Source organism: Oryza brachyantha, chromosome 7 (assembly GCF_000231095.2).
Source record: "Oryza brachyantha chromosome 7, ObraRS2, whole genome shotgun sequence".
Lineage (NCBI taxonomy): Eukaryota > Viridiplantae > Streptophyta > Magnoliopsida > Poales > Poaceae > Oryza > Oryza brachyantha.
In genome coordinates this window covers 326906-347060 of record NC_023169.2, presented here as the reverse complement: position 1 = coordinate 347060, position 20155 = coordinate 326906, and the positions used below count along the sequence as shown (strand labels likewise).

At 41.2% G+C, this 20155-nt stretch overlaps 4 protein-coding genes across 4 annotated transcripts; all 4 read left to right on the top strand.

Moving 5' to 3' along the window:
• Positions 1-2033: 2033 nt before the first annotated feature.
• On the top strand, positions 2034-3920 carry LOC102717076 (GTPase activating protein 1-like). The gene is made up of 4 exons (XM_015839535.1): positions 2034-2327; positions 2504-2599; positions 2708-2981; positions 3665-3920. Exons 1-4 carry the CDS (start codon positions 2037-2039, stop codon positions 3685-3687), a joined length of 684 nt encoding a protein of 227 aa, XP_015695021.1. The 5' UTR covers positions 2034-2036; the 3' UTR covers positions 3688-3920.
• A 2628-nt stretch (positions 3921-6548) lies between these two features.
• Positions 6549-7828, top strand: LOC102716792 (GTPase activating protein 1-like). The gene is made up of 3 exons (XM_006657335.2): positions 6549-6838; positions 6955-7050; positions 7173-7828. Exons 1-3 carry the CDS (start codon positions 6728-6730, stop codon positions 7455-7457), a joined length of 492 nt encoding a protein of 163 aa, XP_006657398.1. The 5' UTR covers positions 6549-6727; the 3' UTR covers positions 7458-7828.
• A 509-nt stretch (positions 7829-8337) lies between these two features.
• Positions 8338-13497, top strand: LOC102712276 (glutamate--glyoxylate aminotransferase 2-like). Its single transcript, XM_015839635.2, has 12 exons — positions 8338-8709; positions 8813-8930; positions 9140-9221; positions 9327-9414; positions 9486-9644; positions 10574-10747; positions 11052-11183; positions 11729-11794; positions 11901-11965; positions 12109-12200; positions 12288-12444; positions 13057-13497. Exons 1-12 carry the CDS (start codon positions 8515-8517, stop codon positions 13193-13195), a joined length of 1467 nt encoding a protein of 488 aa, XP_015695121.1. The 5' UTR covers positions 8338-8514; the 3' UTR covers positions 13196-13497.
• A 1593-nt stretch (positions 13498-15090) lies between these two features.
• On the top strand, positions 15091-19908 carry LOC102711995 (protein DETOXIFICATION 18-like). The gene is made up of 7 exons (XM_006658146.3): positions 15091-15496; positions 17844-18388; positions 18486-18572; positions 18673-18729; positions 18835-19073; positions 19202-19320; positions 19472-19908. Exons 1-7 carry the CDS (start codon positions 15167-15169, stop codon positions 19598-19600), a joined length of 1506 nt encoding a protein of 501 aa, XP_006658209.2. The 5' UTR covers positions 15091-15166; the 3' UTR covers positions 19601-19908.
• Positions 19909-20155: the final 247 nt, after the last annotated feature.

Genomic DNA, 20155 nt, shown 5'->3' with positions numbered 1-20155 from the left:
CGATACTCGATAGATAGATTAGTGTGGTCTGCTTGCTTATCGTAGTAAGTAGGTGTGATTCTCGAGCCATGCAAGCTAGGGTTTATATAGATCGAGATGCACGTAGAGTACGTAATTAAGCATGCGTGCATGTAGTATGGTGTGAAAGCGTTTAGAATTAATTAATTCCATTCAACGAGCGACGACGAGCAGCCAATTGGATCCACCAGTCCACGCCCGGTCGACACAAGGCCAGCAGCGTTCCTTCCTGCCCGCTCGATCGGCACGATGGTCGCTGCATATATATATATATATTAGAGTCTGTGATTAAATGTTTGAAAATTTTAATTTCATCGATCAATTTCAGTTACTGTTGTTAGATGATAATACGAAAGAATGCAGTGAAAGAGCATGTAGCCTAGTGACCTGAGTAACACCCAAGGTTCTAGGTTCAAATCTCCATAGGAGCATGAATTTCAGATTGGTTATTTGAGGGGCTAGATCCCCTACTTGGGCTAAGCTCCCAGAGTTTCTGAAATAAAAAAAAATGGCCGCATATATCCGAGTGGATATATAGGCCGGGTAAAAATACACTTCTCTAAAAAAAATATGAAAGGATGGCTGCATATATCCGAGTGGATATAGAGGGCGGGTAAAAATACCTTCTCTAAAAAAGTTATGAAAGGATGCACGCAAGTCAAAAAAAACCATATACGCCCTCCCATGCATTGCACACGTGTTTGACATAAGAACAAAAATCAAACGTTTCATCAATATTAGTAAAAATGTTCTTATTATATACTCCTCGTTCCGTTTCATATTATAAAATTTTCTAAATTTATCAATGTTTATTTTGTTTGTACTAGTTTCCTAGCTAGCAGGTTAATTAACTACTGATTTCAAACAAAGTAATTAAGCCAGCTAGCAATTAATTAGTGCAAAATGGAAATACCGTGTGCATCGAGCTAGATTGATCGAAGTCCTGTATGTTGATTAGACTTTTCTAGATGGATTATATTCGTGCCGTCCCCGGTCGATCGAGCGGAGGATCATTTCCTGCCTAATTAATTTGACCGGGAAATGAACAACATCTAAATATATAGGTACATATACGCAAGCTTCTACTATTTTTTCAACTTGAGCGCTAATTGAGTACTCTATGATACCTCAGTTAAACTTGTTCACATACATGACTTGCAAATTACTAAATTTTAGAACAGAGTCGGAAACTTAATTTTAAATACACTACCAATATACCTGTCGCTACGACCCAATTTAATAATATAAATAATATATTTTAAATTTTTTTAAAATGCAATCATATATAAACCAAGCACTCAAACTTATTTACATATCTGGTGTTATTCTCTTCATAATCGACATGATTATACCATCCTATTATTACTCATCTTCCGATAATGTAACAACACGTATGCGCGCACACATAAAAACACTTTAATCAACTAGCATTTTTAATATAAAATTAGTGAAGGAAATAAAAGTATCATTGCAGATAACATGCGCTACGTACCGCTACGACACAACTGTGAAGCATATGCCAACATTCATTGCTGCTACAGACGACATTAATGTATTGTTAGCCACGGAAGTACTAGTGCGCTAGCTATCTACCAACGTTTATTGCGGTTAAGAACGATGCAGACAATAGATTTGGTCTATTGTCTACCCAAATTTGGTCTTGATTTTGCTTATTAATTACGTATTTACGTTCATACTTCCTCTATCCCATAACAACCCAACCTAGTACTGGGTTGATTGGCTTGTTATGGTAGAGAGGGAGTGTGTATGAAAATCATGTCTCCTTTTGCTTATATATACTTGGTTATTATATCATATTGTGCGTTTCGTCTGGATTTTCTGAAAATAGCACGCTATAGATAAACCTCCAGGGTGCCAAATTAAACAACAGGAGTATGAAACCTTAAACGCAAGTTCCAAAAGAAATGGTCAACCTCTAATAATCTGAGGTCACAATCACTTAAACATTTCTGCCCGCTAACAAAAATGGAAAACGTCCTTGCATGGTATCAGCCTGAATGAACGATGCTAGTAATTCCAATAAGATGAACCAAAGCAACAGACAGGGGGTTCTTTCTTTCTCCCTGCATTTCAGTTCTTTTTTTCCCCTTATCCTAGTCCTTGTTTATGTTAGGATTAGAAAAGCTAAGTACCAGCTAACTGAAGAAAAAGAGAGACAAGATCAAGGAATAGCAGAGATGTCTGATCTTCCAGGCTTCCTGAGCGTGCGAGTGCTGAGAGGGGTAAACCTTGTCAGTCGTGATGCTACCGGCAGTGACCCCTACGTTGTGCTTCACTTGGACCATCAGGTGGCCTGCCTCTCTGCCTCTTTTCTTTAGTTAGTTATTAATCACTACATATACATACTATACTCTCGATCAGATTGGCTCACAACTCTGAAAATACTGAGATATCCTAACCTGTTTGTCATCGATAGTGCATGCACATCAAGATATGTCTCTCTTATCATTCGATGCCTGTGCAGAAAGTAAAGACAGGTGTGATGAAGAAGACGGTAAACCCAGTTTGGAATGAAGAACTGACTTTAGCTGTCAAGGATCCAGCAACACCTATAAAGCTAGTGAGCATATGCGTCCCTATCTTACATCAAATTCTGGTACACCAAACTAAACTGACAATTCCTTGTAACTGTTACTGAATTCTGATAGCTGCCTCATGTATCAAATAGGAGGTTTTCGACAAGGACACATTCAGTAAAGATGACCGGATGGGCGATGCAGAGTTTGACATCGAGGCTCTGATGCAGATCGTGAAGATGGATCTGGAGGACATCCGCAGTGGCACTGTCGTACGCACCGTGCGACCTGGAAGACAGTGCTGCTTGGCGGACGAAAGCAACATTATCTGGGAGAACGGTCAGATTGTGCAAGACATGCTTCTCAAGTTGAGAAATGTTGAGACCGGCGTGGTGCACCTGCAACTGAAATGGGTGAAAATTACAGGTACTCTCAACTTACCAAGGCTAGATTCAGACTCATTTGTTCCTCCACATTTAGCACAATAGCACTTGACGGTTGCTGATGATCATCTACAAAAGTTTAGAAGTACAGATTGTGTATTATTGGTTACTATTACCGGATTCTTGCTAGAATCAACACGATCAAATTAGCAGGCCTATAGAAGTTTTCTTTCTCTTTTAATAATTTCCTGCAAGTTAACTATGTTGTTGAGCCAGTAGCAGTAATGGTAGAGGATCTATAGTTCCATACCAATAACCTGCAATTTAGACAGCGTGATATAGCGTTCCGACTTGAAATTTCAGTGTAAGCCTGTTGCGTAAGTCAGGAGTGTTTGAATATCCAATCTCCATTACTCATCAGTCATTACTATGCCCAAATTCTTAGCACCTTCCAGAGTAACCTAAAATAGGATGGCTTATAAGCTTTTGTTTTAAGCTGTGGCAATTGGCAATGGCAATCTAATAAATTTTCTTTCACATTAGGCTGAAGAATCTGCATTTTGGTACATCATGCAAAGTTAAATGTTTTATAGAGTAAATGTAACTTTGAATTTATTAATCCCCGCAAAAAAAAACTTTGAATTTATTAAGTTTTCCCCTAGATCTGTGGATTCATTCATTGGAACATCCAAATGTAACCTAACATGATCAATTCTGGTGTTGTAGATATTGGTTCCTCAACTTGGTGAAGAAATCCACTTCAAAAGAAAACTTGGTGAAGAAATCAATGTTGATTATTTCAGCATTTTACCATACAGAAATGTTGTGCTCTTCTCACTAAATGTAGTTGTATATGTAATTTCTATGACAATGTTGGGAATTCTAAATGCAAGTCTTGTTTGTAACAAATATAGTAGGTTGATCAGAACTGATAAAATGTATTGCTTGGACACACAGTCTACGTGGGATTTCAGTTGTTTGTGGCTCATGAACAGGCGTTCCCCTGTATTTCGACTTACTTGCGACCCATATTTATTAGGCTATGCGGATCCATGCCGCCCACCCATATTTCTTGAGTGGAATAAGTTCACCTTAGATCCCTCATGTTGACACCGAATTTCAAAATCGAACTATAAATGTGCGAATCCCGTTTAAAATGTTCGAGAGCAGTATAGAGGATGGTTTAGTTGATGTGGCATCCTAGTCAGCAAAAGAAAACTTAAAAAAAATTATGGGGCCCACTTGTTAGTCAAATAGAAAACCCCTCTATTATAGTCGTCCAGGGATGAGGTTGGGTTGGACTAGGAGGGAATAGTGCCCAGGCTAGCACTGTTCATCGTCTTTCTCTTATGTCATGTAATAGACATGTTAGCGATGGCTTGACATGTCTCATGGGACGGCTCATCCACATGAGGTGATGGGTGGCGCTCACGATGACGATATGACCATAATATGTCCACTAAGGTTTGGTCTCATGAGGAGAGAGAAAACGATTGATGAGCTCTGGTGGATAACATGGCCAGGTTAGTGCATCAAAATGCATTCCGGGGTGAGTGGAATTTTCTAAGTTGGTGGTGGTAGGGGGAGGGGGTGTAGAGGAGTGTCGAAGTAGGCTAGCGTTGTCCTCGTGGATCTAAGTACAGGAGGATGGTAGTGGTGCCTTTAGTGATGTTGACTCTGATGATCCCCGAGAAAAGGCTGTAGTCTAGGAGCTTCATGGTGGCGAAGCGAAGATAGCAGTAGCCTCATTTGGGGCTGAGGTGTCCTAGGGTTGCGCACAAGTGCAACCCTTGACATACAAGAGTAGAGGATGAGGCGGTGGCGCCAGTGAACTCCAACGGAGTTCTTGCAAAAAAGAAAGGAAAAATGTGGAGTTTTAATAAGGAAGGGGATGATGTTGACACAAAATTGCACCACCATATGGAAGGCCTGAGAAACTTGCTAACTCCAGTGCATGTCCTAATCTTGAGGTTGAGGTTTAGAATATGCCAGTTAATTTGACAATGTCTAAGTCACGTACAAAGGTGTTTATTAGCTGACTCTCTCAATCGTCACGTAAGCAAATATGGTGATGTGGAGCAAAGAGAGGAGAGAGAAATACTGTTGTCATGCATGACAATGGCTTAGAGTCGACTCTTAGCATTTATTAAAGAAAACTTTATTGCATGACGGTGTATAAAAAGGAAACTAGCGTAATAAAAAATATTTTATTGTATTAATGAAGAAATCAAACCTAACTCTCCTTTTATACGTATTATTATAAAATAGACTCTTGTTGCTGATGTGACTTAAGATAGAGACTACAATGAGCTTTACCATTGAACATGCTCTAAGTTTAGGATCGAAGATTTCTGAAATATGGTATAGGAATGATTTCACAACTCGGCGTCAATGGAAGAAACTTATTCCTTGTTGAGCCGATACGGGATTTCGATTTCCTTCGGCCCATTTTTATTGGGCCCGTGGATTCACGGCCGCCGCCGCCCGCAGTTGCGCTCCGACTCCGGCTCGCCGTCGCAGCGGATCGTCAGTCTCTTCCTGCCGCCGTTCCATTGCCCATTGCTAAAGCATCAGCTGTCCGCGGGGCCGTCCCCAAATCGACCACCCCCTACCGAAAGCCTCCGCGTATCGTATACTTCAAGAGCAAGACCCTCGAACCCTATCACCTCCATTCATCCCCTCCGCCTCAAGGTACGCCCTCGCCCTCACTTTGTTCGGATTGTGTGACATCCACATTCATCGCAGCCGCTCCGGGGGATCTCTTCCGGCGGCGGGTACAGACGGCGGTGGTTTCTCTATGCTGACAGCATGCGCAAGACCGGCGTTTTGCCTGTACGTTTGGCTTCGAACTGATGAGCTACTATGTTTGGCTTCAAACCGATAAATGATCATCACAAGATGAGTTCTTGCTGATAGTTGCAACCATGACACCAACTACTACTTCAATTTACTGACTGCCGCTTAAATTTACTTAATTTGTTTGCATTTGCTACTTGTATAAACTTCGTTCGAAGAAACATCTGTTTGAAAAGATGGCGAAAAAAGTTGACTTTGTTGATAAACATGGTGCTGTTATGGAGCTGGCTTCTGTGCTAGCTACTCTATGTAGAAATTGAGACCAGTGGCTTGGCTGTGCGAACAAGTGATGGTATGGCATTACTCTATATGCGAAAAGAGCCAAGTTGCTGCTCTTTGTTCCACTTTGTTTAGTTTTGTTGTTGGGACAACACTTTGTAGCCTGTTTCCCATGATGGGGATAGAAGGGTCTCCCTCTTCTGGGTTCTGGCTAAATACATTAGCTACACAAATTCAGATTTTACATTTTTCAAGGAAAGAAAAAATATATGTTAAACTGAAACTCCCAGGCCACCACAATTATGTTTGCTTTTCATCGTATCCATTTTGTATCCCAATGTTTTGAACGTGTTTTACTTTATATAGGTCATCCCTTATCCAGGATTCTTAAGTGAATGAAAGAACTCCCAAATGTCCAAAAATGGAAGCAATTGTTTCGGTTTCAATGTAGACCACAAAGAAATGGTCAACCCAACTCCTACGCTTGAGGCTCACATCTCATTATCCTTCTTAGGCTCCTTCCTAGAACTATTTAGGCTGATGAGGCTAGAGGGGGGAGGCAACACAGGCGCATTCTGGTGAGAGGCACACGGGAAGCAAGAAGTTGCCTAATTCTCATATTGAATTAGGCACTTCTTCATCCCACATTGCCTCTCATCGCACTATAGTATTAACTGATAACCCACAGGAACTAAACAACAATTAAATCCAATTATGGACGGATTGGTAGGCCTCTTGAAAGTACGAGTGGTGCGTGGGATTAACCTTGCCTATCGCGATGCAAGGGGCAGTGATCCATATGTTGTCCTTCGCCTCGGCAAGCAAGTATGCTTACTTTCGTTTATATATCTCTGATGATTTGCACCATCTCCATCATTTTTTTTTGTTTAGTGAATTGTTCTCAGCTTCTTATCTAGTTATCTGTTTTGGTTCTCTCTCAGAAACTGAAGACAAGTGTAAAGAAGAGATCTGTGAACCCTATTTGGCATGAAGAGCTAACTCTGTCAATCACAAACCGTACTGCTCCAATTAAGCTTGTGAGTGATGTTGTTTTCTTATAGGCACATGATTATTAACTGGTTATGATCTTTCATGTTCAAACCTTTTTCTTTAATGAAAGCTCACATTGTGGATTTTCTTTTTCTGTTGAAATAAACAGGAGGTGTTTGACAAGGACACTTTCAGTAGAGATGACCCAATGGGAGATGCAGAAATAGACCTAGAGCCTTTAATGGAGGTTCTGAACCTGGATCCAGAGAATATCCGGAACGGTACCATCGTAAGTACGATTCGACCATGCAACCAGAACTGCCTTGCTGATGAGAGTCACCTATGCTGGAGGAACGGCAAATTTGTCCAGGACATCATTCTCCGGCTGAGAAACGTCGAGAGCGGTGAGCTGCAACTACAACTGCAATGGGTGAAAATTCCTGGGAGGCACTAACTAATGACCATTTGGGGATCTTAGCTACTGAGACATCATCGACATGTTCGAATGCCAAAACAAATATTCTGCAAATGAATAATGCCAACCACGTTGCGACCGTGGGGCTGTTGTAACCGGAAAATACTGTACAAAAATGAAAATCATGTCAACCACGTTGTGATCATGAGGTTGTAACCAGCAAAGGGTTCATCAGATTAGCCAATATCTGTAGGAAGGGGAAATGGTGTTTAATGTTGTTGCCGAAATGTATGCAGGGCGAGATCTGTAAAAGCTTGGGGTGACATAATCAAATACAAAACATAGGAACCTGTTTGCTTGTGTTTGGAACAAATCAACAACAAACGATGTCTCTCATGTGGAATTTTTCTTCAGTGTCATGGCAATCACTATCTGAACTTTTGCCTCAATTTACTAGACCATCTTCTTAACAGTACACATACCAATTATCTTCAGAATTGCGCTTGCCGATGGACAAGTTCCGTTTTGCCATTCTGACAGGGAAAAAAAATGCAATTTTTGCACTGCCTTTTTTCTACTAGCAGTAACATTCTGCCTGAATTTCTACGGAGACGAGAGCATGGACAAATTATTGTGAAAGGGAGAGGGCAAAGAAGATGTCTTTGGTTTATGCAGCTGCATTATCGAGAGAGGAGAGGAGGTCGGGTCGTCGCCGAGGCAGAGGCCGAGGGAGGCGTCGTCGTCGCCGCTGGCTCTCGACCGCAGGCGTGGTGATAACCCAACCAGTGGCCATTGATGCGGCGCTCTCCTCCTCTTATCCTCACGCGAGGAGGAGGGAACGAGCGGATGCCATCCTCCTCGTCGCCGCATTATCCGCTCTTGATTAATCTGCAGCGCACGAGAGGGCGCAACAAGACAACCCGATAAATTCCACCACTTCCACCAGTAGGCTACAAATTCTCACCTGCTCCCCTGTTTCTTGGTTCCCCTCCTCTTCCTCCTCACCTCTCATCACACTGTCACACACCCTCACCTACCACTCTTCTTCTTCCTCCTCTCCTCTGACCTGCGGGTTGATCGCCGGAGCGGCGACAAGATGTTCGGCGGCGGCGGGCGGAAGCCGCTGGACTACGAGGAGCTGAACGAGAACGTCAAGAAGGTGCAGTACGCGGTGCGCGGTGAGCTCTACCTCCGCGCCTCCGAGCTCCAGAAGGAGGGCAAGAAGATCATCTTCACCAACGTCGGCAACCCGCACGCGCTCGGCCAGAAGCCGCTCACCTTCCCCCGCCAGGTCTTCCCAATACTAATTTTTCTTCGCATTCATCTTCTTCTCTAGATTCTAGATTCAGGCGTGTGCCCGATGATTTGATTGATGATTTCTCCTTGTTGCGCAGGTGGTGGCGCTGTGCCAGGCGCCGTTCCTGCTCGATGATCCCAACGTCGGCCTTATCTTCCCCGCCGACGCCATCGCGCGAGCCAAGCACTACCTCTCCATGGCACCCGGTGGTCTAGGTAACACCACTGTAGCATTCGAGAAATTTGGTTCTTCAATCCAGACGCTCCCAAAGTTGTGAGCTTTACAATAAAAAATGGATATTAGGGTTGTGAGCTTTACCTTCCTTGCAAAAGAAAGTGCCACCTTTTTAGTTGTGTGTGTATGTTGTTCTTGGCTCATAGCCATAAACACGAGTTTGTTGACACTGGTTATTACATGTAATCAGGTGCTTACAGTGATTCTCGAGGTATCCCTGGAGTAAGGAAGGAAGTCGCTGAGTTCATCCAGAGGCGTGATGGGTATCCAAGGTCAGAAAGAATGATCAAGAGTACTGATGACAAGTCTAAGCTAGAGTTCTTTTACATCATATAGCTTTCATAGCCATTCTCACACTTGTATTAAACCTTTTGCAGTGATCCAGAACTCATTTACCTGACAGATGGTGCCAGCAAAGGTGTGATGCAAATGCTGAATACCATTATCAGAAATGAGAGAGACGGGGTATGGTTATTCCTGAAAGGCTGTATTTTTCCTCTATTTGGTGTTATCTCTACTAAAGGCTAATTCTACAGATTCTGGTCCCTGTTCCACAATACCCACTTTATTCTGCTGCCATTTCCCTGTTTGGTGGTTCTCTCGTTCCATACTACTTAGAAGAAGAGGCTAACTGGGGACTTGATTTCGTCAATCTCCGACAGACCGTCCAATCAGCCAGGTCAAAGGGAATCACTGTGAGTGTTTTACTGAAATTTAAGAGTCACTCTATCTTATTGAGTCATTCATGCAGTTACTGTAAATGAGTTCATTAGCATGTGCCTGCATATAAATACATTCATAAAACAATACCTCTAGTAAAGTAAAAATAGCACCGAACTATTAATGAGTTCAAGTCTCTCTCCTTCTCGATTGGAAAACTGGCATGAGGTCTGGCTTTCATTAAGTGGAAAATGGCCACAGTTTCCAACCTCCTCACCACCAGATATTGTGTTCTCTTGATCCGTTTAGATCTTTGTGAGTTGTTTCTAGAAGGCTTTGTTCAACCATTCATCAAACATAGAAGAGCATATACGAAGTTCTAGAGATGCATGTGTGGGCTTGAAACATGTCTCTTGGAGGGGAACCACACTCATTATGTGCTCCTGTGTAAGCAGCTAGGGCCTAGGGGTGCATATTATTTTTGTATCCGGGGAAGGGCTATCCTGTTCTTAACTAGTCCCCGATAATTAGATCCTCATGCTATCTTCATTGGCTTACCTAAAACCTGTACTGGATTTTGAATAGAAACGCTAACAGTTACCCTGTCCAAGAATATAAGGACATTTGGAGTTTCTTTATTCTTATTTTTGGAAAGATCAAGGTTGAGATGAGGGAGGGTTGTGATTGGTTAGGATGGGAAAATAGGTGGGAATGTCCTTGTATTCTTGGAAAATTTGGAACTCTAGATGTCTTTATATTTTTGGAGAGAGGAAATACCTTGGATGAGCACTTTGCTAAGCAAAACGATACCTACTTGGATGATTTATGTCCATCATTACACTGTTTTGGCTCCTCTTTTCCATATTTTTGTTTCCCCCTTTTTTCTGTACTAATGCTGCTTGCATAAAGATGTAGCATTTATACTATTTGTATTCAGGTCTGGTGTTATCTTTTTATTACATAGGTTCGAGCAATGGTGATTATAAACCCAGGAAACCCCACTGGCCAGTGCCTTAGTGAAGGAAGCATTAAGGAACTTCTGAGCTTTTGCTTCCAGGAAAACTTGGTTCTGCTTGCGGATGAAGTCTACCAACAGAACATTTATCAAGATGAACGCCCATTTATAAGTGCTAGAAAGGTAACTTTTGACATCTGAACCGTGATGCTTTATCATGAATACAACATCTCACAACTTCTGCTTTCATGTGGCATACCCAAAAATCAAATCAATACAGCAAGGTGCCCTTAAGTACCAGATGGAACCAATTAAGTAATAACTGCTCTTTTTGATGAGGAAATTAATAGCTGCTTCACTTATAAAGAACTAATACATGAGATTGTGCCCTACTGCAATATAATGAGAAAAGGTTATTGGTTACTTTCATCCTTTGTAAACTATTCCGACTGCTGATTTTGACATAGCCTTTTCTCAACTTCTTCAGGTTCTGTTTGACATGGGTCCTCCTATGAGCAGGGAAGTTCAGCTAGTTTCTTTCCATACCGTGTCGAAAGGATATTGGGGGGAGTGTGGACAGCGTGGAGGGTATTTTGAAATGACTAATCTTCCTCCCAAGGTGATGCCCTTATAGAATTAGTCACTGATCTCAAAAGATCATGGATTAAAATTTCTAGACTTTGCTATTGAATGCAGCTACACAAATATGTAAATGCGGATACTAGAGAAGATGATACATTCTTCATGCTATGTTGCAAAGGCTAATAGAGAATATGCTAGTTTCTTGTTCTTAAACAGTACAGTAGTGATATGCTGAACTGTGTAATATAATCCTGTAGCCCATCCTACTAATATGTTGTTGTAATTACATTTGTTGCACCGACATATTCCCTTACTAGAGTTGTCTGTCAGTCTCTCAGACACTTAAGTATGAACAACATAAACTGGAGTTATATGTATGCCATCATTGTGGTCATCTGTAACTCCTAGCTTTGTCCAATTATAAATCTGTAAATAATGTTTGGTAAATTTGGACGAGCTTTTGGCAGTTGGAACATTAAGCTTTCAGATAAGATCAAGCACTTGCATATAAATCATGTAATGTAAGACCTTACTACCCCATTTTTCTTGTGATCTAATTATGCTTCTGCTTTGATCTGACAGACAGTAGACGAGATCTACAAGGTTGCATCAATTGCACTCAGTCCAAATGTTCCTGGGCAGATCTTTGTAAGTCAAACAATATCCATTGATGTATTTATTTTGTGTAATTATCTTGAAGTTATGTTACTTTCCTTTAACAAGTCAATAAATATGGTCTGAATTTCATTTATAGATGGGTTTAATGGTTAACCCTCCAAAGCCTGGAGATATCTCTTACCTGAAGTTTGCTGCTGAAAGGTATATACGTCCCTTCTAATCATTTTAGTCCATCCCTGCATTTCAAGGGGAAAAATGGACCTACACGGGTATACAATATTTACCTTTTGCTGTAGTACTTTCTTATGTTCTTTTGTATAATGTGCCTCCTGACGATGTTGCAGCAAGGCTATCCTTGAGTCTTTGAGGAGGAGAGCACGCCTGATGACAGATGGTTTCAATAGTTGCCGAAATGTTGTCTGCAATTTCACAGAAGGTGACATTAAGATATGAGCTCCTTCCTTTTGGCCATAGGAGAGAATGAAGTGGCTTCTCTAATGCTCTTGCAATTATGTTGTTGCAGGAGCTATGTACTCCTTTCCCCAAATACGCCTACCACAAAGAGCTATAGATGCTGCCAACAGAGCTGGCAAAGCGGCCGATGTTTTCTACTGCCTCAAGCTTCTCGAGGCAACTGGAATATCCACTGTTCCAGGCTCAGGTTTCGGCCAAAAAGAAGGGTAATTGTTTTCTTAACATCACTTATCATGAATTTGATGTTCCATGTACATAAGAGATCCCAACTTGAACATGAAGCCGGAGTACCAGAACTTTATCCTTTCCAGTCAAATTTGTAGATTTTTTTGATAGTTACTCTGACAGAACTTATCATGAATCTTTAAAATTCCATAAATGTAAGAGGTCACTACCAAAATGAAGCATGACAACCAGAATTTATCCGTTTAATCAAATTTGTAGATTTTTTTGGCAGTTAGTTTGACATCACTCATCATGTATCTTTAAAGTTCCATAAACTTAAGAGCTCCCAACAAAACATGAAGCATGATTACCAGGATTTATTCGTTCAATCAAATTGGTAGATTTGTGGCAGTTAATGACATCACTTTGATGGTAAAATGTGTTTCTGTTCTCCACTGTTTCTGACGTGCTTGCAGCCGTTCGTCCTTTTCTGACACCCAAAAGGACAAGTAGAAGCATTTGAGCAATACATTTTTCTTGTCTTCATTATAGGCATATCAACAGCATTTTGTCAAAAAATCTGAAAGATATCACTGACTTTATGTATGTATAAATAAATAAGTAAACTGATGAATGTATTGTGTTCATTGCAGGGTGTTCCACCTGAGGACGACCATCCTGCCTGCGGAAGAGGACATGCCTGCCATCATGTCCAGTTTCAAGAAGTTCAACGACTCCTTCATGGATGAATACGATGGCTACGGCGGTGGTAGTAGCTACTCCAGGATGTGAGAAGAATGCAAGATGGCCATGATGAGAACTACTCCAGGAGAAGAGAGACAGAATCTGCCTCAGCGTGGCTGATCGAGCAGTTATAATTAAAGGAGACTGTTAATTAATTAATTAATCAATCAATCGAAAGGCTAATTATTTGCTGCATTCTGTAACTCGGTCTACTGAAGAAAAATGCTTCTTGTCGTTGATTATGCATAATGTATAGGGGAAAATTATTTCTGCTCCGTGGGAATTGAATAATATGAGCACACCCACCGTTTACAGTCTACTGGTACATATGGTCATGTATGGCTGCAGTATCGAACTGTTTTTTATGTGGTGATTCTGTGAACAAGTTGCTGGCAGAAATATAACGCAGATCAATACATGATCAACATCACAGTAGTTGGCGAAACGGGTTATAGGCAGGGTTTATTTTTTTTTTATCATCCTTGAGAAGTATCTTGAGGTACCAAAAATTTTAGCGTAAAATTTTGGTACCTCAAGGTACTAAACTTTTACACTAGAAAATATGTTATCTTGAGTTATTTTTTTAAGTATGATAAAAAACTCTTACATTAAATATTGACCATCGGATTTCGAGCCCTATTGGTATCACAGTTTTCAATTGAATTTTGATCAAATTTGCTGTTTTATATTTGAATTTGTCGAAAATCATTGAAAATTTTAACTAAAAATTGATTTTTGAGCCACGTCAAAAAACCCTGAAAATCGATTGGCCGCCTTCGCTGGCTTTGTGAGCCCTGGTTGTAGGTGAATTCAGCAACATCATGCTCACGCACACAGTAAACCATTCCTTCATCAAAACTTGGTGAATTCTTCTGACTTTTGCCGGCTTGGAAATCGGCTGCATGCATATATGTCTAACTCTCCTCACTTCTCAGTTCATTTAACTCTATCCAGAACTACATTACATTGCATATTGGTATCTGATAAGTTATACTATGACATGCTAGTACTCGAGGTTGTGAGAGAAGTCCACAAAATTGACTGAAAACTAGACAGTCTCTTATTGTTAAGATCCAACTGAAATTAACTCTTCCGAATGCAAACGAAGCTCCATTTTGACAATGGCTGCAAATTATTTTGACGAAGGCTGCAAATCTGCAACGAACGAGTCCAGTCCACAGCTCCACATGCACAGCACGACCCGCTGTATTCAAGTCAGGAGGTGAGCTCATTTGCTAGCAAAAAATCATCATAGAATTTAAAGAAACAATTAACAATGATAACATAATCACCTCCAGACCAGACTTGCCTTTGACCAGACTTGTTCCCTGTCCAAATTAGCACAAATAATTAAAACAAGGCATGCTTGCTTAAAAGAGAGATTAATTAGCTATCCCGACAAAAATTTTAGATTGGAAATTTATCCACGATACAGGGTAAATTATAAAGCAATTTTATCTTAAGACTTATCCTTCCCTAAACTGTGTACTTATTCTAAAACGTAAACATTTCAGATGAGTATTAACAAAGTAGGTAATAATAATTGGAAAATATGATTGGTTGATAAGAAAATGTGGATGAAAGAATTAAATAAAAAATATTTGTGATCAGTCGATTTGGAGAAATAGGATTAAAATGAAGTGATACAACAACTTCGTCAGTAAAATTACTTTTACTTACGGACGGAGAGAGGGAGTACTCGTCAATATCATTAGGAGGAAGACAATGCAAATATGCAATGCAAGGCCAACGTGCTGGTAATCTAAAGTTTATAGGAAAAAAAATAATTACTAGCAGCCGTAGGAAGCAACTAGTAGGAGTAGTAGTAGAGTGCTGACGTGTCGTGCCTCGTGGCTCACTCTATATATACATGATGAAGAACGTGTCATTGCAGTGCATTGCCTGCAACAAGCACAGCCAACAATTAAAGGAAGCTGCTTTTAATTAACCACAAACAGTTTCAGAGAATCAAAGTTGGGATTTTTACAGTCGAGGGTCAGAGAGAGGAAGAGTTAAAAGATGGCGGCTGGAGATGAGGGGGCTCCGTTGCTGCTGCAGCAGCAGCGCCACGACGGCGACGGTGGGAGGAGGGGGATCGCCGTCAATGGCGGCAAGGAGGAGGAGCCGCTGCCGCGGTCAGAGAGGAGGAGCCGGTGGTGGCCGGGATGGTGGGACGGCGAGGAGGCGGCGGGGCAGCTGGCGTTCGCGGCGCCCATGGTGGTCACCAGCATGGCCTACTACGCCATCCCGCTCGTCTCCGTCATGTACGCCGGCCGCCTCGGCGAGGTCGAGCTCGCCGGCGCCACCCTCGGCAATTCTTGGGGCACCGTCACCGGGATCGCCCTCATGGTAACCAACCACACTATCAGCTCCGTTTTATTACGGTTAATCTACTCTATCTTAACCATCTAAAAATCCTTCCTTTTTTGGATTTTTCCAATTAACCAATCGATTGATTAGTCTAACCCAGCATCTCCTTCGTCTCCGGTGGCCGGAGATGCTTGCTTCGCCGGACCGGAGGCCACCAGCCGATGAATTCACTGTCTCCTCCTTTTTTCCTTACCTGGCGTTTTTCTCAACAATAAAAAGGAATAAAAATATGGAACGTGTTAGGTCTCTCCACCCACGATACACGACACAGAGTGGGTCCCACTGTCTGACATGCCTTTTATCTCACTTCCCTTGTTTATGCATCGAGATCCCAAACTCGAAATTTTATCGTCGGTGGCCAAATTTTGGATTGCGTGGTGGTTGATGAGTGTTACTACTAGTTAGGATTTGAGGCAAGAGTGGATTTGTGTATTGTGATTTTGGCTAAATCCAAACGCGAGATTTGAGGCTTTTTCAGAAATTGACGTTTGAAAACGAGCCGGTTTGTAGTTGTACTTCTGTAGTAATTTGTTGTCATGTGCTATGCTATGAGCTCTACTTAATATTTTATAAAATGAGATCTACCTAGTTACTTACAAAATCTTTGTCATGGCAAGGAAATTTCTATTTCTTAAGAGAAGATTTTGCTTTATTAGAGATTAAACATACGCTCTAAACCAAATGTGTTGTCCAAAAGTAGGAAATAAGTAGTACTTTTCAACAGAAGGAAAGTTAAATTTACCTTGTAACACAAGGCTAATATATCAAAATTAATAACTTGTTAATAGAAATAGCGCCAGTCTGGTCAAAGTTGCATGCTCATTTACACATTCTAAGCCACTGGATTATTACTGTTTTGTATGATTTTTAAGCTTGACTGCTGCAATGCTCATCCCTAATCCCTATTATATGGAGAAAAAATAACACACTTGGCATTTTATAAGGAAATGGCACAATCGACATTTTTTACCAACCACTGAGAAGCCTGATAATCTTAGAGTTCTTAATGTTCTTCTGCATTGAGAGGGAGATATGAATGAAAGCTCAAACATTTCATCTTTCTGATGAATGTTTCAAAGAATAGACTTGATTTATTTTTTAATAAAAATTCAAAGTAGAATTAGACCAAACAAATTACAAATCCCCTCATATGTTGGTGCTAAAATGTAACGTAAGCCCTGCTGTCCTTGCCTGACTATAAATTAACCCACTTGCTGATGTTGACTGGAAGGAGGAAAAAACACGGGGCATTTAACTTTTTGCCACTCTTAAAAATGGCATCTAACATATTTACCATCACTGTTTATGACACATGAGCCCTAATGTATCTATGACATGTGGGCCCAGTGGTAAATATGTTAGCATTATTTTTAAGAGTGGCAAAAAGTTAATTATTCCAAAAAACACAGACAACGTCAATATGCCAAAGAGAAGTTTTAGTCCAAGTGCATCCTGCACTGAAAGCATTTCTTTAGATAATGATAGTTATATTGAACCCAGTCAATTACATCACAATGATAGACCAAAAATACATTTCATAAATATCTTTGTATGATATCACTGAAAAAATATAAATCTTTGAACAAAAATACATGCACATAGCCATTTCCTTTCTGGATGGAAACAGTGGAATGCTGTGTGTTCTTTATCTTCCAAGTCAACCAGTACATCAGCTAAGAATGATGGTTCAATAGGATAATATAATTGTATGTAGTCAACTCCTACAACCATGGTTAAATATTAGGAGTCTGTTCTGATTGTAAAAGGATATTAGCTGATGCAATAGTATTTTCATTTTGGGGGCATTGTCTCATATTACTCTGAACTCTGATGACGTCCATGCAAGTGTCCCAGAAATTAAGCACTGGTCAGACTTCAGAGCACATGGTCGCAGTTTAAGACTAAATCAACATCCTTGTTCACAACCACATGATCTTATTGATAAAATGAAAATATATGTCAACCTCCATTTGGGATGTTCTCTTGGTCCTTCAGGCTAGATTTTCAATGAGATTTTGCCAAACTGGTCAAACACTAGATGGAGTACTTATGTTCTTATTGGGAGTCTTAGAAGTTGAAACTGGGTGTTCTATGTTTTTTTTATTTACTTTTAAGTTGGATGTAAGAATCTGCAAAGGCATATATGCATAACAACATCAACCCAAATTTAAGATTATGATATCACATGGGCTTGAATGGTAGTACATCTTAACTATTGACATCGCAACTTTGGCAGAATTTGAATGTTCCAGTTACAGTACTGTATATACAATTAGCATGCAACACAACTTCAGTAATCAGCCACTGCATCTTCTTCCCTTTGCAGACTGGACTAAGCGGGTCCCTGGAGACATTATGCGGGCAAGGCTATGGCGCGAAAGTGTACCACATGATGGGGGTGTATCTGCAAGCATCCATCATCACTTCAGCCTTCTTCTCAGTGCTCGTCTCCCTCCTCTGGTTCTACTCAGAGCCTGTCCTCATCTTCCTCGGCCAGGATCCTGAGGTCTCGAGAATGGCAACGCTGTTCTTGCGTTACTCCATCCCGGCACAGTTTGCCTATGGCTTCATCCAGAGCACACTCAGGTTCCTTCAGACACAATCTGTGGTCACTCCACTGGTGGTGTTCGCTCTCCTGCCACTGGTGCTTCATGTCGGGATCACCCATGCCTTCGTGCGCTACTTGGGGTTTGGCTATGTCGGGGCCGGTCTATCAACGTCAGTGTCGCTGTGGCTCTCCTTCCTCATGCTGGCTGCCTATGTGTGTTTGTCAGAGAGGTTCAAGCACACCTGGGAGGGCTTCTCCACCGAGGCATTTCGCCATGTTCTGCCGGGCCTCAAGCTGGCCATCCCTTCTGCAGTGATGGTGTGGTTAGTGCACAAATGATGATCTAAACAATGGATCAACTGATTGCGTCTTAATTTACAGTGTTTAGATGATATCGTTTTTGCTAACTGTGAATGACAGCTTCGAGTACTGGGCGTTCGAGGTGCTCGTTTTACTTGCTGGGCTGATGCCGAATTCTCATATGAGTACTTCTATCATTGCAATGTGGTAAATGTCTCTTCACTTTCGTCTTTGAGGATTCAGTTCCTTCTATTTATTGCGTGTCTCTTATGGTAATTCTGAAACCAGTGCAATGACTACTTGACAGTGAAAACACTGAAGCAATATCATACATGATCACCTACGGGTTTGCTGCCGCTATCAGGTAAGTAAAATCATGACAGTTGACAACATCCATGCCATCTAGAGATTCTAGACCTCAGGCTTCAGCTGACAATGCTGACTCAGAAGTGATGTTCTGTTTTAACAGCACAAGGGTGTCAAATGAGCTTGGGGCTGGTAACGTTGAGAAGGCAAAGAAGGCCCTCGCCGTGACGCTAGTGCTATCCCTACTGCTAGGGGTGACATTTCTGCTGCTCCTAGGCCTTGGCCATGATCTCTGGGCAGGGCTGTTCAGCAAGAGTGGCGCGGTGATAAGCGAATTCGCTTCGATGACTCCATTGCTCATTGGGTCAGTGGTGTTGGACTCCACACAGGGAGTCTTGTCAGGTTAGTTCATCAGTAGTCTCTCTCTCTCTCTCTGTCTCTCTAAAAGCACATAGAGAGAGTACCATGTTGTTCAAAACTTCAAATGGAGGCCATTTTGCAGTAACTTTGTGTACAACGAAAACTTGCAGGGGTTTCAAGAGGCTGTGGCTGGCAGCACTTGGCAGCATGGACCAACTTGGTAGCCTTCTACATTGTAGGCTTACCACTATCTATCCTCTTTGGGTTCAAGCTTGGCCTTCAGACCAAGGTATTTTTACTGAAACTTTGTAGTATTATCTAATATATAACCAACGCAAACAAGAAGTTGGAAAATTGATGTTAACATTTGGTCGGCCTAATTCGGCCGACCTGGCAAAAATGTTTTCCTCACTAATCCATCTTATCATTGCCTGCCTCAGGGGCTGTGGCTGGGTCAGATATGTGGTCTCCTCCTGCAAAACGCCGTTCTACTTGTTATCACCCTCAGGACCAAATGGGAAAGATTAGAGCTAACTATGAACGGCAAAGAAGACGGTTTTGTCTGCTGAAAAATCTTGTGTGAATCTAAAATTACTAGTTAAGGAGAAGCATTCAGTTATGTGCCGCTGTGGTTGAATCGAACACTGAACTGGAAGTAATACTAGCCATGGTCTCTGCTGAACACATCGTACTGTCGACTGAACATATATACGCTGATACGTACTGAAGTACTAGCAACTTGGTGTAGCTGAATAGTGAAATAGCAATTTGTACTAGCATGCAGCTTAATGCACGCTCGTAATTTTTTTGTGCGATAATCTGAAAGGGTACACATTTGGCTGAAACCACAAAACACAAGGTAAACACAGATATAAATCGCATGGTAATCACAGATTTGTGAGGAAAGATCAGCATAGTATTAAGTTGTTATTTACAGACGCATCACCATGCTTGAGAGTAAAAAAACATTACTCTAATCACAAAATGGAAAAGAAAAAAAACAAATTTGAATTTGACGCTTTTTGATAAAAACACATTAAAGGTGTTAATTAAGAGCAATTTTCCCATCCAAAAAAAAATACTATGAGGTACTACTGTTTTCTATGCAAAATTTGGTACCTCTT

What these genes read in the sequence shown, in the direction of transcription:
- LOC102717076 (XM_015839535.1), top strand. Translation starts at nt 2,037, where the DNA reads ATGAACGATGCTAGTAATTCCAATAAGATGAACCAAAGCAACAGACAG. An exon ending in CAGCAACACCTATAAAGCTA is followed by an intron (nt 2,600 to 2,707) that starts GTGAGCATATGC and finishes TGTATCAAATAG; the next exon opens with GAGGTTTTCGACAAGGACAC. An exon ending in GAAATGGGTGAAAATTACAG is followed by an intron (nt 2,982 to 3,664) that starts GTACTCTCAACT and finishes CTGGTGTTGTAG; the next exon opens with ATATTGGTTCCTCAACTTGG.
- LOC102712276 (XM_015839635.2), top strand. Translation starts at nt 8,515, where the DNA reads ATGTTCGGCGGCGGCGGGCGGAAGCCGCTGGACTACGAGGAGCTGAAC. An exon ending in CATTTATAAGTGCTAGAAAG is followed by an intron (nt 10,748 to 11,051) that starts GTAACTTTTGAC and finishes CAACTTCTTCAG; the next exon opens with GTTCTGTTTGACATGGGTCC. An exon ending in ATGTTCCTGGGCAGATCTTT is followed by an intron (nt 11,795 to 11,900) that starts GTAAGTCAAACA and finishes TTTCATTTATAG; the next exon opens with ATGGGTTTAATGGTTAACCC.
- LOC102711995 (XM_006658146.3), top strand. Translation starts at nt 15,167, where the DNA reads ATGGCGGCTGGAGATGAGGGGGCTCCGTTGCTGCTGCAGCAGCAGCGC. An exon ending in CCTTCTGCAGTGATGGTGTG is followed by an intron (nt 18,389 to 18,485) that starts GTTAGTGCACAA and finishes TGTGAATGACAG; the next exon opens with CTTCGAGTACTGGGCGTTCG. An exon ending in AGCTTGGCCTTCAGACCAAG is followed by an intron (nt 19,321 to 19,471) that starts GTATTTTTACTG and finishes TGCCTGCCTCAG; the next exon opens with GGGCTGTGGCTGGGTCAGAT.
- LOC102716792 (XM_006657335.2), top strand. Translation starts at nt 6,728, where the DNA reads ATGGACGGATTGGTAGGCCTCTTGAAAGTACGAGTGGTGCGTGGGATT. An exon ending in TCCTTCGCCTCGGCAAGCAA is followed by an intron (nt 6,839 to 6,954) that starts GTATGCTTACTT and finishes GTTCTCTCTCAG; the next exon opens with AAACTGAAGACAAGTGTAAA. An exon ending in GTACTGCTCCAATTAAGCTT is followed by an intron (nt 7,051 to 7,172) that starts GTGAGTGATGTT and finishes TGAAATAAACAG; the next exon opens with GAGGTGTTTGACAAGGACAC.